Genomic DNA, 18,155 nt, shown 5'->3' with positions numbered 1-18,155 from the left:
GACACTGCTGAGGACACTGATTTCTTGTTTTAATCAAATTCATGTAAAAATAAAAATAAATCAAAATTCTCAAAGATTTAAAATGCAAAATAAAGACTTTTTTTAAAAGTGTCCCCCGGTAAATGCTCTCGTACCCGAGGGGTCCCTGTGCCCCTCTTTGGGTGCGGGACGACCCAAAGAGGGATGACCACAGCCTGTATAAAGAAGTGGACTGAGGAAGTGTGACATCACCCACGGCGTTCAGCTCCAAATGAAGCTCATTGAGGCTAGCAGTTATAGGGAAGAGTTTGGGGCCAAGTTCCATATTTGGAATTCCATATCACAGCAACCAAAGGGCTAATCCGGAAAGAAGGCACCTGATTTGTCTGTTATTAATGTTAATGTCTTGATTTATGGACACAATAGCGAAATTAAAACCCCAGGATCATGTAGAGCGGGTTAATATAAACATTTTAAGACCAAAATGACGAGTCTGACAGCAGCAGTTACAGAGAGAGGGGCCACAGTTTTCCAGTAATTTGCTGATTCTGTAACACTTTCTTTCACTTGGGTCAAAATGGTGTCCAGGGCTTTAATGAAACACACAAATGAAGCAGGAATCAGACATAGGCAGAATCAACCCATGCTTTTATTGAATCCATTGCATATAAAAGTTTTTTTCATGTTTTTTATGGTTTTATACATAAAGTCGTATGATCTACAGTGCTATCCAATAGACTGCAATTAACAAGGACTAAAATAACATTTTGAATTGTCCTGTGAAAACTTCCACACGTTTCATTCTAAAGACAAAACCCAAAAATAAAGTGTCCTGAAGACCTTAAAGTTACAGTTAGTGTTTATCTCTCAGACCAAAAAGAGAATGACCAGAACCCACTGTTGCCATTGGTCCAGGGCTGTTTTAAATCTACAGTATGCGTGTCAACATAAGAGCTCTCATTGGGCGGGACCACTATCAACTACCCCCTATCCCTGCCCACTGTATACACAAGCCCCTCCCACCTCCCAGTGTAGCCCCGCCCAGGCAGAACGATGTCAGTGATAGTATTTTTTGGGATATTGCAAGTCGTGTGGGTGGAGCGCTATGTTCATTGAAACTGACCGGACAGCGGCCTGCGCAGCTTCAGCCAGAATGAATGCAGCAGTGGCCGAACCTACAGGTGGCGCTCTCCAGGACTGTGCTTTGGAAACAGGCAGGTATAAGGGACTGAACACCCGAAAGTTCTGTGGGGTTAGATGCCTACGGAGGCTCTGGAGGGTCAAGTCACAGAGAGAAAATGGCAAAACAACAAGAAAAACTGTGAAAGATGTTGGGAACCTGCAAAAATTTGAAATGAAAATTAAAATAATGTTGAAAAATGTAAAGAAAAAAAAAGACAAAAATAGTAAAAAACAAAAAAACAAATCTATGTGACATTAAAATTATGACCAAATTTGACAAAACAATAAACAGTAAAAACATATATTCGTACTGAAACATCTTAAACTTCAGTTGTGCTTTGTGATCTGTGACTTGTCCATCAGCACTGCTCCCACAGCGCCCCCTGTCTACAGCTTGTGTCAGTGTTTTGAGACCTTTCGGGCGCTCAGTTCATCCTCACATCAAATCCACAAACATCCAACACTCCACCCAGGAGCAAACCTAGGACTGGAGCTTGTGTTGAGTATCAAATGTCTCATATTTGAGCCTCCGTCAGTTCAGTGTTGGTGTAAAAAGGCGTTAGAATTGTGAGACCAGGACAGCTCAAGTCAAGAGGTTTGCCAATGCAGCAACTAGAAAAACGGCAGAAATCAAAGGCTAAATGACATGAGCTTAAGGCACAGCCCATGGGCCAAGGAACAGGTCGTATTAAGAAAAACTAAATTTGGCTTCCCCTCGGCGTCACCGAGCTCGTGCTCAGATCAACAAGTCGATGGAGCATTTTACACGGAACATTCTCTTAACGAGGTACTTAAAACACACCATCACCAAAAGGGATGAAATCAGAACCATTTACAGCAAACGGCTTCATGATGGTAATAACATTAATAATATACTTTATATACAGCACAATAAATATGTTTGTAAACAGCAAAAACAGGAGTCTTAATACACGTAAGGGCATCAGGTGGAACAGGGGCTGATCTTGGCACTAAAACAAGAGAATGAAAGAGTGAAACAAAGAGTGAAACAAAAGCATGAACCAAAAGAGTAAAACAAAGAGTGAAACAAATATTGAAACAAATAGCAAAACAAAAGCATGAAATGGTGGGAGAGATGAGCACTTTGGGAGGTGTTTGTGATGTTCAGGTTCAAACTTCATGAAGGCGACAGTAGACTTCACTGTACCAGGGCCAGCCACTCTCATGTGGACCTGATCATGTATGTGCACTTTATATATCCTCAATATAACTACTTTAAAGGTGAACTCACTTTACCTGCTCATCTCCATGAAGATGTTACTGCTTTGCCTGGAATGTTGCACAGTATGACATTAAATTTCTCTGTGGTAACAGGTAAATAGTCACATTTTTATATAGTGCTTTTCAGTGGGCAAACACTCTACCAACTGAGCCTCTGTCTATCTTCATGTAGACAAGTTACAATGAACACCAATAAATTAATGGATGCTTTTTATGAAATACTGTGGAACATTCCAGGCAAAGCAATAACATCTCCATGGAGACGAGGAAGTGGCGGACCCTCCACCAGTTCAATAGTGCACCTTGAAGTTAACAGTTCGTATAGTGGCCTCTAAATGACCTTAATGTATCTCTGTGTCAGAGTGAGCTGTATTGAATTATAGAAAACAATGGCAGATTATAAACGATCACATAACAGAGCCAGGACACTTTAAAATTTTATTTAAGAACATGGAAAACCAATGCCTTCTGTTTTTAAAACGGCTGACCAAGGCCTGTAGAAGTTGAAAAATAAAACACCTGCTTAAATGTGTTTGAATGAGCTGTAGAAATGAGCGCACACAACATAATGAGAATAATGAGTGTGAGATGTGACGCGCAGGTGTCGACAGCATTCTGATATTACTACAGTGACTTCTATGTTTTGTGAGGCCCAATGATGCTCAATGAAGCCCGACGAGGCTCCGTGAGGTCTCATGAGGTCTGACGAGACTCCATAAGGCCCGATGAGGCTCAATGAAGCTCAACGAGGCCCCATGAGGCCCAACAAGGCCCAATGAGACCTGATGGTGACCATGGTGTGAGACGTGATTGTCTTGCTAACAGAACAGACAGCGACTGGAACCAGAGAAAATGAAACTAAGCAAAAGAGCAGTAAAGGCTTACGGGACAGCAGCAGCACATGATGGACACACAGGATGGACACACAGGATGGACACACCCAGGAGTTCTAACGTATCTAAGGTGCAAAATGCAACTAGAAGCATTGCATTGTCTGATGTGTTCAAACCGAACTGCAGGCAACAGTAAGGGGAGTTAAAGGCTTCGCCCACATCATGGTTCAAACAAGCGTCAACATTTTATCAATGAAATAAAAAAATAAAATGGCAAGGGTTTAATATAAATGCTGTTTGGAGCAAGTGTGATCTCACTCCCATTATAAGCCCCATTCACACAGGTCCCAGTAAAACGCCAGGGACAAAATGCCAGAACTCTCAGCAATGGCCCCATTCACACAGGCACCAGGCCCAGAAAACCTGGTCTGTTTCCATAGTAACGTACCACTGGATCATTTAAAGAGGGGGTATTACACTTCTATGGGATATTAAAGAGTGAGTATTAACATAGAACATATTTAGATCACCATGTTACCTTTTATTCTTTTGAAAAATAAAATAAAATACAAAAGATATACATGTTTTGTGAGTTTTGTTTTTGACGCTCTGAGTCTCCCCTCTCTTTGTGTAGTGATAGCACTCTGAAGCATGAGGAACTTAGCACAAAGAGCAATCAGAGTACATCCTGATAATGAAACTACTGCACATCAGATTTGTCAAGTCACTGTGTACAGTTTTGTATTATGTTTTTGTATATTAATGGAAAATTGTCATGTGGGAGCATGGCTTATGTAGGCTTGTGGGTGGAGCCTTGTACAGGCTAGTACTGCTAACTGGAAAGGAGGGTTTGAACAGGGCTCGGGAGAGATTGCTAGATTACTCAAACATGCTTGGATGACATCTTAAACCTCTTCAGGCATGTTTTTGATGAGGAAACAACTTAGAGCATGGGCGAAAGCTAACGCATAATAATACTCCCCCTTTAAAGTGAATGAGAAAAGAATGTAACCACGTAGCATAACCAAAATGGAAATCAAGGAAACCAAAGTAGTAATCTAGATGGTACCCAGGGAAATGAAGCAGTACTGGCAATTGTCTGGCTTAATTCACATATAAACCTTCACTGCATTCTCTGTGTCATTCACACATGACTCTTCTGGCAAGGTAAACTCCCGGGTCAGGCTGTGTGAATGGGTTTTTATATATATATATATATATATATATATATATATATATATATATATATATATATATATATATATATATATATATATATATATATATATATATATATATATATATATATATATATATATTTTTATATCCCATCAAAACACTGGCAAACTTCTTTCAATGAACTCCAAAAAAGTATTTGCTAAGAAAAGAAAGATTGCAAAAGTAAATTCTAGAAAATCTCTTCTTACAGTACAATACAAAAGAATCGGAGGTTGAGGACAGCTGTTAGGTTCCAGCTCGTGTCAGTCATGGTTTTTTGAGTTTTTTCCAGGAAGACTTCCATTTCGGATGTTCGTAAAGCTCCCCACATGCTGCAGCTTTCGGCCAGAATCTTTTCTATTGTTTCTCCAGGAAAACAGTAGAATCTGGTTCACAGTGGGACAGAGGACAGATCAGAGCACGCTCTCTGCAGTGAGTCGAATGGGCACTTGTCAGAACACAGGCAAAGATGTGAGGGGAATGCTGGATGTTTATAGGATGTGTTCACGGTCACTGTTTAGAGTGAGATTTTATCATTTCAGATGGAGGGCCCATTACAAGTCTGAGGGCCAATATAACTCTATGGGCCAATAAGTGTCTATGGGCCAGTAAAACATATGGGCCAATACAAGGCTATGGGCCAATATAACTTTGTGGGCCAATACAGCTCTATGGGCCATTCTGTGTTTTTGAATGAAATATTGAACTGAAAACACACATATCCGAATCTTATCCTTTTTTTTTTCGACCCACACATTTGCCATATTAAATGTTCACGGGGTAACTTTTCTGCAGGAGGGTACACTACCTGCTTTACCCACAATGTTGTCATTGCTTTGCCTAGCATGTTCCAGGCATTAAGCACATCTATCCCCATGGAGACAGCTAGGCAAGAAATCAAGGTTAATTTCAAGGTTAATTTTGAGCAATAAAAAAACCTGTAGTGAAATCTATTCTAGATGGATTTGATTAATGCCACATTGTGCAACATTACAAGCAAAAGCAATAAGACAAGAAGGTGGCATACGCTTCTAACAGAAAAGTTATGTAGTGCAGCTTTAATGTTGTAGATAAAGTCCTTTCTAAGCGTGTCTGTATTTTGAATTAAAAACGACTTATATTAAAAACATATAGAATAAATATTTCATTCTAGTTCATTTGTGCTGACGGCAGAGACACTGAAGTTTGAGTCAGCTTCATCTGGCCCAGTAAAGCAGCTCTATATGGTCTTTTTAAATGTCCCGTGAACCCAACCTACAGGGGGAGATAGAGGGACACACCACGAGAGTTCGGTGAAGGACAGGAATGAAAAGAAGATTTCCTGAGTGCAAAAATAAGTGGGGAGTACCAGTGGGCGTGTCTGAAGAGAAAGGGGGAGTGGTCAAAGTGGAGAGCAGCACGCGCTTTGGAATAAAATATAAACAACACACAGAGGCTACGTCCATATTAGCACGTCCACGTTAGCACAGTTCTATCCTTAGCACACTGAAATACACGGGGCTGTGTTACAAATGACATTCTGAGAGTGAACCAGGCTCACAGACGCCATCACACACTCCATCTGTTTTGTCTTTTTCTTGAAAATGTTTTGGGTGACGGCTAAAACTGTAAAATTGCCAAACTGCACATTCCACATCCATAACATGTTGAGCATGCAAAGGATGCTGGGATATTTGTAGTAGTTAAATAGACTAAATTATAATGACAAAGTTCTAAAATTTGTATTTATAGAAATTTCTGTGGTTGGTAAAACTAATAACTAAATCTTACTCAGCCTTAATAAAACATGAACAGGTCATTTATTAAGAATGACTCGGGCCTAAAATTCTACCTCCAACTTCTAAACCTGACCTCTTAAAGTAGTTGCTAACCCTGTTTGTATAAGCAGCTCTCGAGGTCAAAATAAGTCTGCTATGTACTGTCTGTATGTAATTATAGAGTATTATAAGAGTATCAGGATGAGTGCAATTAGCATGTTAGTTGTTGTTAGCTTTACCGTCACAGCAAAACTCCGCTCTGGCTTCGTTAAGTTGTGAAATGTGCTTATAAATTCATCTTGGTGAATAATTAGGATGCTTTGAATGCATAAGGTAAAAAAGGAGTAACTCTGGACCACTGCAAATTGTTTAAAATGAACTATTTCTGTTTTTCATGTTTTTAAAACACAAAAAAATAGACTTTAAGACGAGGTCTATTTAATACCCTAACCCTAAACCTTTAATGACGATGTTACTATAATCCTGGATCATTCTTAATAAACTGATTTGTTCATTAAGTCTTTGTTCAGACTTTGTTAAATTATAGTTATTATAAAGTGGAACCCAATGGTCTAATTACTTTGTGCTAAACTTTAAACTGTTAGCTTAATGTGCTAGTCTGTCAGAAAACTCAGATCATTATACTGACACCACAGATATGTGAAAAGCACCCATGCTATAAGTTCTTTTGTATATTGCACTTTGAAAACTACTGCTCTGACAGTCAAATGGCGTGTTAGTGTGGACGTAGCCGTAGCTTCCCAAACCCCCCAAAAATATTCTATAAATAATTCTCTGTCATTACTAAGAAGAGTACTTTATGTGCGTATAAACTGCTATGTGTTGGGGGTCCTGTCTTCTTCTGCGTCCTCCTCGTCTTCCTCAGGGACACAGGATGAAGAGCAGAGCACCTCTCTCTCCTCTCCCTCCTGTGCCTCCTCTGCCACCAGCTCCTCCTCCTCCTCTGGGACAGATGGAGAGCAGACAGTCCCCCTCTCCTCTTCTTCCTCTGGGACACACGGAGAGCAGACAGTCCCCTCCTCCTCTTCCTCCCCCTCGTCTTCGTCATCCCCCACCTGCTCATCTAGGGGGATCTCAGTGCACTCAGAGTCCTGCGTACATAATGTTTTGGAGTCAGTACAGCTGTTTTCCTCTTCCTCCTCTTCCTCTTCTTCAGGCTGGCTGGCGCTGTCCTTCTCCGTGTCTGACTCTCCGTCCTCCTCTAGGGTGAGTTCGAACTGGAATTTGTCTCCCCCTGGTGGCCGCCCGCTGCCATCGTCGGGCTGGTCCAGGGCAGGGGAGGGGCTCTGGGGGATAGTGCTCTGGTACCACTCGCGGTTGTCCTCCAGAGTGTCCAGGATGTCCTGGGCATCGGGGTGAACCAGGTCTGCCCACGTCTCCCACAGTGGGTGAACGATGTAATCGATGAAGCCCACCTATAACAGCAACAACAACATGAGTTTGAGTCACAAATTACAGTTTATTCTCTTATTATTTTTATATTATTCTCATATTATTTTCAGATTGGTGCTGGTAAATGTCTCTGTGTATTTTAACATGGTAGTTCTTGTTAAAGGCGTGAGTAGCCAGTGCCTTCTGCACTCGAATATAGAAGGGTGTGGAATCGGACCATAAAGCCTCATTTGTGTAACGTGACTATCAAATGCAGAAGACATGTCATCTCCAAAACTTGTTTCATTAAGGAACTAAATCTATCACTTCTTTGACCTGAGATAAATGAGACAAATGTTGATGATGCCCTTTATGATCCAGTTCCAGACCCTCCTGCATTTCAGCTGGACGTAGAAGATACTGGCTGGTCAGGCAAATATATTCCTCTGTGTATTTCATGTCCCTCCATCTGTTCCTCTGTGTGTCTCATATTCCTCTGTGTATCTCATACCTGGTTCTTCTCCACTGAGGCATTGTGTTTGTCACACATGGGGCTGATCTCCATGCCCCTCTCTCTCTCTCTGTCGCCTTGGCTGAAGAACTCCTCCATGATGCGGTCGGTCCATTGTCTGTAGAGCTGCAGTGGTTTGGTGGGGTTACTCAGGTCTGCACAGTGCACCATGTTCTGGAGAACCTACAACACATCCATAAGAACATGTTTAGTGTTTCTGATATGTGGCCACCAGAGGGAGCTGTGGGCTCACTGGTGAGGAAAACTGATCCCACCAAATGAGTGTTGGGAACGTCGGACTGCAATATTCCTGAACACACTTGTTACAACAAAGTAATACTGAAAAGGCCAGTGGGTTTATATGTCATAGAGATCGATCAATGTGGGTTTTTTCATGGCTGATGACGATGACGATTGTTTGGAATCCAGAGCAGCGGACATTTGAGACAAAAGATTTAGATCATAATAATAAAGCAATTTTTATAGGCTTCAGATGTAATGATCAGATATGACAGAAACAACCTCAGTGATACCTTAACACACAGTATAACGCTTATGGCAAAATATGACAGAAATCCTGTAGAAGTACGTCACAGTACACAGCTGTATTTAATAATAATAATAATAATATGTAATAATAATAATAATAATAATAATAATAATAATAATAATAATAATAATAATAATAATAATAATAATAATAATAATAATAATAATAATAATAATAATAATAATAATGATATTAATAATAATAACAATGATAAATAATACATTTTATTTATAGGGTGTCTTTCTGGGCACTCAAGGTCACCTTACAATACAATATAATATACAATTTACAGACAGTTAAAAAAAACATTTATGAACATACAGTTAAAAGCATTCAGATAAAAAAAACATTGAAAAAGGACAGGGCAGTTGTGGATTATAAAGAATATGCCAGTCTGAACAAGTGGGTTTTAAGTTTGGATTTGAAGTGTGAGAGTGTGTCAGTATTGCGGAGGTCAGGGGGGAGAGAGTGTACACACCAGTAGTCAGAGTGGTTTACAGTACTCACCTGTATTCTGTCGCAGTAGTTCTCAGTACACACCTGTATAATGTCACAATACTCACCTGTATTCTGTCAGAGTAGTTGTCCAGTAGCAGCACTCCTGAGCTCGTCACCTTCTTCGTCTCCACCATCGTCTTTAGATCAGCCAGGAGGTTCATGTGCTTAGACATGTCTGTGGCCAACACCTAAATCACACAGAGAAAATATAAGGGTAACTGAGCTCAGCACTGTGGTAACTAAGGTATACACAGAGTACATAAAGTACACTCATAGAGTAACTAAAGTACAAAGAATACATAAAGTATACAGAGTAAACAGTTTTGGGATAGGGTTGGGTCGTGTTGGGATTAGGGTTGGGATGGGTTGTGTTGAGGTTGGGTAACATTGGGCTGGAGTTTGGTTGCCTTGGAATTGGGTTGTGTTGGGGGTTTGGCTGGGGTCAGGGTTGGGGTCGGGTTGTGGTCGGGGTTGGGTCAGGCTTGGGTCGGGGTTCGGTTATGTTGAGGGTTTGTTTGTTGAGGCATGGTTGTTGAGACTTACTATATCGATGACCATCTTTCGCAGTGATTGTCTCTGTTTTTTGGTCAGATTTTGGAAGATGTCACAGTTCTCCTCCTGGAGAAGTTTGAAGCCCACGGCCAAATGGTGGTTCTCCAGCACAGACGAGTCGTTATACATCAGAGCGAGCTCAGAGTCTGGAGGCACAAATATGTTTACACTGTTAAAGGAACGAGCAGCACTCAATGTTTCATTTCACAGTAACAAGCTGCGGATTTTGTGTGTGTGTTTTAAACCTTTTCTGTGTGACCTGGAGTCTGATTAATTTATTTTTTTGTTTTCTGACTCACTTGTGTTGATGAGAAACTGGTTGGAGACTCCCGGATGGTCGACATCATGGATCGCACTGGCAAAGATGGCCGCCAAGATCTCCAGGTCAGTGAATACAGCCTATGGCAGAGAACAGGAGAGAAGAGAGTCAAACTATATTGAATAGTGAACACAGACTATGACAGGAAGAGAAGAAGACAGTCAAACTATTAAACAGTGAACGCAGCCTATGAAAGGAAGAGAAGAGAGTCAAACTATATTAAACAGTGAACACGGACTATGACAGGAAGAGAAGAAGAAGAGAGTCAAACTATTAAACAATGAACACAGTCTATGAAAGGAAGAGAAGAGGGTCAAACAGCAGCCCTCCCAAACACTGTGAAATTGTCTGTAGAAACATTAACACTGCACTGACCAGAATTAATTAAAACCCTTTGTGTGTGTGGAGTCTGGAGTCAACACTGTGCTGTTGCTAATAAACTCTGCAATGCAACAGTCAGGTCCTCTCACATACATGAAGATCTCTTCCTTTGCAGGGCTTTGTGCAAGATGTTTCTTGGGAGCCTCAAATAACAAGTTCAGCTGAAGAATACCACAATAATAATAATTATTACATCACAACAGTGCTGCATGTTGTTGGCACCCTCTATGAACGGCCGACAGAAAGGGGAATCCCAAAAAACCAACAACAAAATGTTGAAAATGCTCTAAATGACTTAAACTGGGAAAACCTAATATCATGTGATGATACTGAAATATGTTCTGGGGTTTTTCTTAAAGAAATACAGGATATATACATGTTTTTTCTAAAATATTAAAACATAGAGGGAAAAAATCTCAACCTGTCCCTTGGTTAAATTCAAATTGCCTTAAGCTTATGAAGAGCAGAGACCAATTGTTAAAAAAGTTTATCCAATCTAAATTGACCACAGACAGATTAATCTATACAACAATGAGAAATAGGGTAATAGTAGAAATGAGAAGTGCAAAAGCAAAATTTTTTATTGCAATTATGGAAAACGCTAATGGTAATGGAACACTAATCTGGCAGAATATTAATAAACTTCTAGTGAAGCAGAAAGGGAAAAATTGTGATTTAGAACTAAAGATCAGGGGTGAGCTTGTTAAAGATCCTGCTCTATTAGCAGAAGAGCTTAACTCTTTCTTTATACGGTCTGTGGAAGAAGTAGCAGCATGTTTTTCTACACCTGATTTATTATATGTCTCTACAACAAACCAAGAAATATTTCAATTAAAGCAAATATCAGTGACTGAAGTTATAAATATTATTAGCGCTATGAAAAACTCCAAAGCCAAGGATCACCTGGGTTTTGATGCTGGATTCTTGAAATCACACAAAATGGCTCTAGCAAGTCCAATCGCACATCTAATTAATTTATCTGTGAAACATTCCATTGTACCACAGACCTGGAAGATGGCTATTGTAACACCAATTTTTAAAGCTGGTGATAAAAATAATATAAATAACTATAGACCAATCAGTATATTGCCAGTGTTTTCCAAAGTACTTGAAAAATGGGTTGCAAAGCAGTTAATTGAACATCTCAACAGTGGCTTAACTCCTTTGCATCCCATGCAATTCGGCTTTCGTCAACATCATTCTACTGAGTCTGCAATAATAACGTTTCAAGAAAAAGTCAAAAGTAAATTGGATAAAAATAATTACGTAGGAGCAGTATTTTTAGACCTGAGAAAAGCATTTGATGTTGTGAATCATACTGTACTTCTGTCAAAGTTGTACTATTTTAATTTTTCTGACTCTGCCATAAAATGGATGGCTTCATACTTGTCTAATAGGAAACAGTGTACTGTGGTCAATGGAGTGAAATCGTCTTTTGTAGACTGTCCACTAGGGGTCCCCCAGGGATCGATTCTGGGGCCCATTTTATTTTCGCTTTTCATTAATGATTTGCCAGATGTTTGTGAGGATGTGGACATACAGTTATATGCTGATGATGCAGTGATCTATACAAGTGCAAAATCGCCAGAAGAAGCAGCTCAAACTCTCTCATCAGCACTAAGACATATTCAGAGTTGGCTTACCAGATCCTGCCTTCTCCTAAATACGCAGAAAACAGTCTGCATGATCTTTTCCAAAAAAGTTATGAACATCAGTCGTTCTATTGTTTTTTTTGGAGATCATGAACTTAAACTAGTAACAGAATTTAAATATCTGGGTGTGCTGTTGGATTCCACACTGTCCTTTAAAAAACATGTTAAAATGATATCTCAAAGACTTAATTTTAACATCTCTAATTTTAATCAAATAAGAAGAGCTCTGACTGATGAAGCTGCTATGATGTTTCTGCACTGTATGATCTTTTCCCATGTAAGCTATTGCATAACAAGCTGGTCTCTTACAGGTGTGACAATCCTAAAACCAATAGAAGCTTTATATAAAAAAGCTTTGAAAATTCTAGACAAAAAACCTTTCACTTACCATCATTGTAATATCCTTTCAAAATATAACTTGTTGAACTTTGAAAACTTTATTAAATTTAAAAATGCCTGTCTAATATACAAGTGCTTACATGGGCTGGCACCACCGCCTCTAAAAGAACACATTAAATACAAAACTGCATCACGAACAACCAGAGCCACAAGCAGGGGTGACTGTGAGGTTCCTGTGAGAAGAACTACTTTTGGTCAAAATGTTCTGTCATTTAAAGGTTGTGTACAGTGGAACAGTCTTCCCACTTTTGTAAGGGAGGCACCCACTTTTACTACATTTAAAAGGTATTTAAAGGAGTGGCTTAGATCAACACAAACATGTGAACACAATTCATAGTTACTCAGTTTTAGCTTTACATAAAATACTCGACTTATAGGACTTGTACAATACACCTTGCACTTTAGGTTATGTGCAATACACTTTGCACTTTAGAACTTGTGCAATACACCTAGCACTTTAGAACTCGTGCAATACACTTAGCACTTTAGAACTCGTGCAATACACTTTGCACTTTAGAACTCGTGCAATACACTTAGCACTTTAGAACTCGTGCAATACACTTAGCACTTTAGAACTCGTGCAATAAACACAGCATTTTAGGACTTGTGCAATACACACAGCACTTTAGGACTTGTGCAATACACACAGCACTTTAAAAGTTGTAGTAACCCTCCTGAGTTTATGTTTTTGACTTGGCTTCTGTCCTTTTTCTGTATTTGACTGTATTTTGTGTATGTGGTATTTTATGTTAAATGTGACCATCAACCTGTCCAGGGACAACAGATGGAAACTAGCCTGTGGCTAAAATCTGGAATATTTACATATGTATCTTATGTTCATTAATATGCACTGTCCCTTTTCTAAATAAATAAAAAAAATAAAATAAAATAAAATAAAAAAACCTGCACATCACACTAGCAAGCAGCACATGTTTTTTTCATTTGTACGAAAATAAAGCGACGCTGCCAAATCCTACAAATATCACCGATTAAGAAACTAAAACTGGAGAAGGAAGCACGTAGGTCAGAGTGGGCGTGTACCAGTGGAGGTGAAAACAGGGGTAGATCGGCAAAATGGCATCTTGAAAGTAAGAGATTAAAGATTGCTCAAACATGAATCACTCCAAATACAACTGCAGAGGCTCAATGAGAAGAAACAACTAGAACACGGTTAAAAGATCTGAAAGATCAGTTTGAAGAATAGGACTGATTTAAAATCACCTAAATTTATTTAAATCTCGTCTTATGTCTTTTCTACTGGGGTGTATTACAGTTTTATACCACAGGGAGGCCCTATTAGGATGCGTACAACTTAAGGTGACTGCACTGTTACCTCGAGGGCAGGGGTGGACAGCAGCACATGTGTGGACTGGGTGACATCGGCAGCGTGGATGTTGTTGTGGTAGGCCACATCGCCGTGGTAATGGTCTTCTAAGGTCATCAGGTACGTTATAAAGGTGTCCAGGGGGATTTTAAACGTCTTCAGTAGATCTCGCTCCTGAAACACAAAACAAGAGAGCAGAGTCAGCAAAACTTTTAATATAACCTGTTTATTTAATTAAAGTGAGTTTTGTTGCCACCTTCTACAGAATCAATTACTTTTTAAGTGAATATTATGAAGGCGGAAATAATAATATACTAATAATACTAAGGTTTAAACACAGCAAACAGCACTGTAAACATCTCAGAATCAGAATCAGTCAGAATCAGAATCAATCCTTTTATTGCCATTGTTTGTGAACACAGTTCACAAACTAGGAACTTACTTCGGTGATAAAGCGCAACATAAAACACACTGAAAAAATAAAATACAAATAAGGGCATGCACAAAGTTAAAAAGATATGCTTAAAAAATCAAATAAAATACTTAAAGGTACAAAATATATACAACAGCAGCATCAGAACAACAGTGCAAACATGATTTATTAAAGTGACCGGTGTTATAAAGTGTCCAGTTTTGTGCAAATATTATAAAGTGTTCATGAGACAAACGGCGGAGGGGAAGAATCTGTTCTTATGACGAGAGGTTCTGGTCCCAATGGACTGTAACCTCTTGCCAGAGGGAAGTGGCTCAAATAGTCCATGTCCAGGGTGAGAAGTGTCAGCTGCTACACGGCCTGCTCGCCCCCGAGTCCTGGAGACGTACAGGTCCTGTAGCGATGGAAGGATGCAGCCAATCACCTTCTCAGCAGAGCGCACAATGCGCTGCAGTCTCTGTCTGTCCCTGGCAGTGGCCCCAGCGAACCACACAGTGATGGAGGAGGTGAGGATGGACTCAGTGATGTAAAACTGCTCAGTAAAACTGCACCATCATCTGGACCGGCAGCTTGCATTTCCTCAGCTGCCGCAGGTAGAACATCCTGTGCTGGGCTTTCTTGATGAGGGAGCTGATGGTCGGCTCCCACTTGAGATCCTGGGTGATGCAAGTGCCCAGGAAGCAGAAAGAGTCCACAGTGGTGATGGGGGAGTCCGTTAGGGTGAGGGGAGGCAGGGGGGTTGTGACTTTCCTGAAGTCCACGATCATCTCCACTGTCTTCTGGGCGTTAAGCTCCAAGTTGTTGCTGCTGCACCAGGACACCAGCCGGTCCAACTCCCTCCTGCAGACTCATCGCCGTCCGAGATGAGTCCAATGAGGGTGGTGTCATCCGCAAACTTAACCAGTTTGACGGAGTCGTGGCTGGAGGTGCAGCAGTTGGTGTACAGGGAGAAGAGCAGGGGAGAAAGTACACAGCCCTGTGGAGATCCTGTGCTGATAGTTCGAGTGTCCGAGACATTCTTCCCCAGCCGTACGCGCTGTCTCCTGTCCGTCAGGAAGTCAGTGATCCGCCTGCAGGTGGAGTCAGGCACGTTGAGCTGAGCGAGCTAGTCCTAGAGCAGAGCAGGGAGAATGGTGTTGAACGCAGAGCTGAAGTCCACAAACAGGATCCTGGCATAGGTTCCCGGGGAGTCCAGATGCTGGAGGATGAAGTGAAGGGCCAGGTTGATGGCGTCATCTACAGACCGATTGGCTCTGTAGGCAAACTGCAGAGGGTCCAGGAGGGGGGAGGTAAGGGACTTGAGGTGGTGCAGGACCAGGCGCTCAAATGACTTCATGACTACGGACATCAGCGCCACAGGTCTGTAGTCATTAAGTCCAGTGATCCTGGGCTTCTTGGGGACAGGGACGATGGTGGACAGCTTGAAGCAGTCTGGGACGTGACATGACTCCAGGGAGGTGTTAAAAATGTCCGTAAAGACAGGAGCCAGTTCCTCAGCACAGTGTCTAAGGGTGGAAGGAGAGACACCATCTGGTCCCGTGGCCTTACGGGGGTTCTGCTTCCTGAAAAGCTTAGTCACGTCCTGCTCCAAAACTGTGAGGGCAGTGGGGGAGGAGGGGGGGGTCCGAGGTGGGTTTGGAGGTAATGTCCATGATGGTGAGGGAGGGGTGTGAGACTTCAAACCTCGCATAAAAGCTGTTTAACTTTTCTGCTAGTTGTTTGTTGTCTATGGCTGGAGGGGCTATGGGCCTGTAGTTGGTGATTTGCCTAAGCCCTCTCCAGACAGAAGCAGAGTCGTTGGTGGAGAAATGCTGCTCCAGACGTGAATTGTACTTTGCTTTAGCCTTTTCCACCTCTTTGCTAAACACATACTTGCAACGCCTGTAGCCTTCACGATCTTCTGCCCTGAAAGCCATCTCCTTTTCCCTCCTCAGATGTCTCAGTCTGGGTGTGAACCAGGGTTTGTCATTGTTAAAAGTCACCCTGGTGTATGATGGAACAATGCTGTCCTCTGTGTCCTTGGGCAAGACACTTCACCCACTTCACCCACACTCACCACAAATATGTTTGAATGTGTATGTAAGTATGGGGTGATTAGTGAATGACACTAGCTGATAGACTTTGTTTTTCCACTGATCTGCAGATTGGCGGTACGATTCCAGCTCCCAGTGTCTGTGTACAGTGGTGTATGAATGTGTGTGTGAATGGGTGAGTGGTACCCATGATTGTGTAATATAAAGTCGTTTGTGTGTATAAAAAGTACAACAGACAGATTATTTCCATTCCATGCGTACCTGGAATATGGTGTACATCATGACTGTCAGCGGCCGATTTCCAGAAAACTCAGAGATTTTAAAAACATTAAGGCCCCATTTATTTACATGTTCCAGCTCCTGAAACAGAAAAGGCAGATTAATTTTTTTTATCTTTTAGATGCAAATATTTCAGCCTATGCATATGAAAGTGAGTCTATTCATGTGAAACACACACTAACACAAGTGCAACCTCTTCCTTCTCAACCATTATCCAACCCCAAATATGTGATTATTGTCAGTTTAAGGATTTAAAGCCATAGGATTAATATGAAAAGTCTGTGGGGCTAATCCAGGTTCAACCTTTGTGGATCATAAGTTCGCACATTTCCTTCAAGAACAGTGAACCTCCCATAGACTAGTACAGCACCCCCCTCCATTTGAAACTGCAGCATTGAACTCAAACCTCTGAGCCTCCTGTGTCACACAACAATGTTGTGATTCAGGGGGGACACAGGGTTGTGCTGTGGTGATGTTCTGCTGATGTTCTGGTGATGTTTTGATGATGTTCTGCTGATGTTCTGCTGATGTTTTGGTGATGTTCTGGTGATGTTCAAGTGGTGTTCTGCTGATGTTCTGGTGATGTTTTGGTGATGTTCTGCTGATGTTTTGGTGATGTTCTGCTGATGTTTTGGCGATGCTTTGGTGATGTTCTGCTGATGTTTTGGTGATGTTTTGGTGATGTTCTGCTGATGTTTTGGTGATGTTCCACTGATGTTCTAGTGATGTTCTGGTGATGTTCTGCTGATGTTTTGGTGATGTTTTGGTGATGTTCTGCTGATGTTTTGGTGATGTTCTGCTGATGTTTTGGTGATGTTCCGCTGATGTTCCGGTGATGTTCTGCTGATGTTCTGGTGATGTTCTGGTGATGTTCTGGTGATGTTTTGGTGATGTTCTGCTGATGTTTTGGTGATGTTCCACTGATGTTCTGGTGATGTTCTGGTGATGTCTGGTGATGTTCTGCTGATGTTTTGGTGATGTTTTGGTGATGTTTCGGTGATGTTCTGGTGATGTTCTGGTGATGTTCTGGTGATATTTTGGTGATGTTTTGGTGATGTTCTGGTGATATTTTGGTGATGTTTTGGTGATGTTCTGGTGATGTTCTGCTGATGTTTTGGTGATGTTTTGATGATGTTTCAGTGACATTTTGGTGATGTTCTGCTGATGTTTCATTGACATTTTGGTGATGTTCTGGTGATGTTTTGGTGATGTTCTGCTGATGTTTTGGTGATGTTCTGCTGATGTTTTGGTGATATTTTGTTGATGTTTTAATTGTTCTGGTGATATTTTGGTAATGTTCTGCTGATGTTTTTGGTTATGTTTTGTTTGTTCTGCTAATGTTTTGGCAATGCTTCAGTGATGTTTCAGTGATCTTTTGGTGATGTTTTGGTGATGTCTTGTTGAGACCTTTGCCAGTGCATCCTCGGTCTCCGTCTTGACTCCGAAGCGAGGGATGTTGGAGTTGGTGAGACTGGACGAGTGCTGCAGCTTCTTCACTCCACTGATCTGAGACATGGGTTTGTTCTTCTCTTTGTCCTTCTGTGTTTGAGGACATGGCATCTCCACCTCATGCTGCTTATCTGGAATACAAACAGGAAAATACACATGATGGACTGTGGAC

General features: G+C 41.1%; 1 protein-coding gene across 4 annotated transcripts in view; it reads right to left on the bottom strand.

The window, feature by feature from the left end:
• Positions 1 to 6,947: 6,947 nt before the first annotated feature.
• pde4d (phosphodiesterase 4D, cAMP-specific) overlaps positions 6,948 to 18,155 on the bottom strand; it is a 311,873-nt gene continuing 300,665 nt past the window's right edge. For all 4 annotated transcript variants that reach the window (XM_055224395.1, XM_055224393.1, XM_033972437.2 and 1 more), the window contains exons 8-15: positions 17,942 to 18,114; positions 16,517 to 16,615; positions 13,799 to 13,963; positions 10,014 to 10,113; positions 9,706 to 9,860; positions 9,228 to 9,350; positions 8,115 to 8,297; positions 6,948 to 7,647 (exon numbers count right to left, since the gene is read on the bottom strand). In XM_055224395.1, coding sequence (XP_055080370.1) covers positions 7,048 to 7,647; positions 8,115 to 8,297; positions 9,228 to 9,350; positions 9,706 to 9,860; positions 10,014 to 10,113; positions 13,799 to 13,963; positions 16,517 to 16,615; positions 17,942 to 18,114 — 1,598 coding nt within the window. In that variant the 3' untranslated portion in view covers positions 6,948 to 7,047. The remainder of the gene's footprint in view (positions 7,648 to 8,114; positions 8,298 to 9,227; positions 9,351 to 9,705; positions 9,861 to 10,013; positions 10,114 to 13,798; positions 13,964 to 16,516; positions 16,616 to 17,941; positions 18,115 to 18,155) is intronic.

This window comes from Periophthalmus magnuspinnatus, chromosome 9 (assembly GCF_009829125.3).
Source record: "Periophthalmus magnuspinnatus isolate fPerMag1 chromosome 9, fPerMag1.2.pri, whole genome shotgun sequence".
Taxonomy (NCBI): Eukaryota; Metazoa; Chordata; class Actinopteri; order Gobiiformes; family Gobiidae; genus Periophthalmus; species Periophthalmus magnuspinnatus.
Note: the sequence above shows the minus strand (reverse complement) of the source record. Positions and strands in the feature narration are given on the sequence as shown.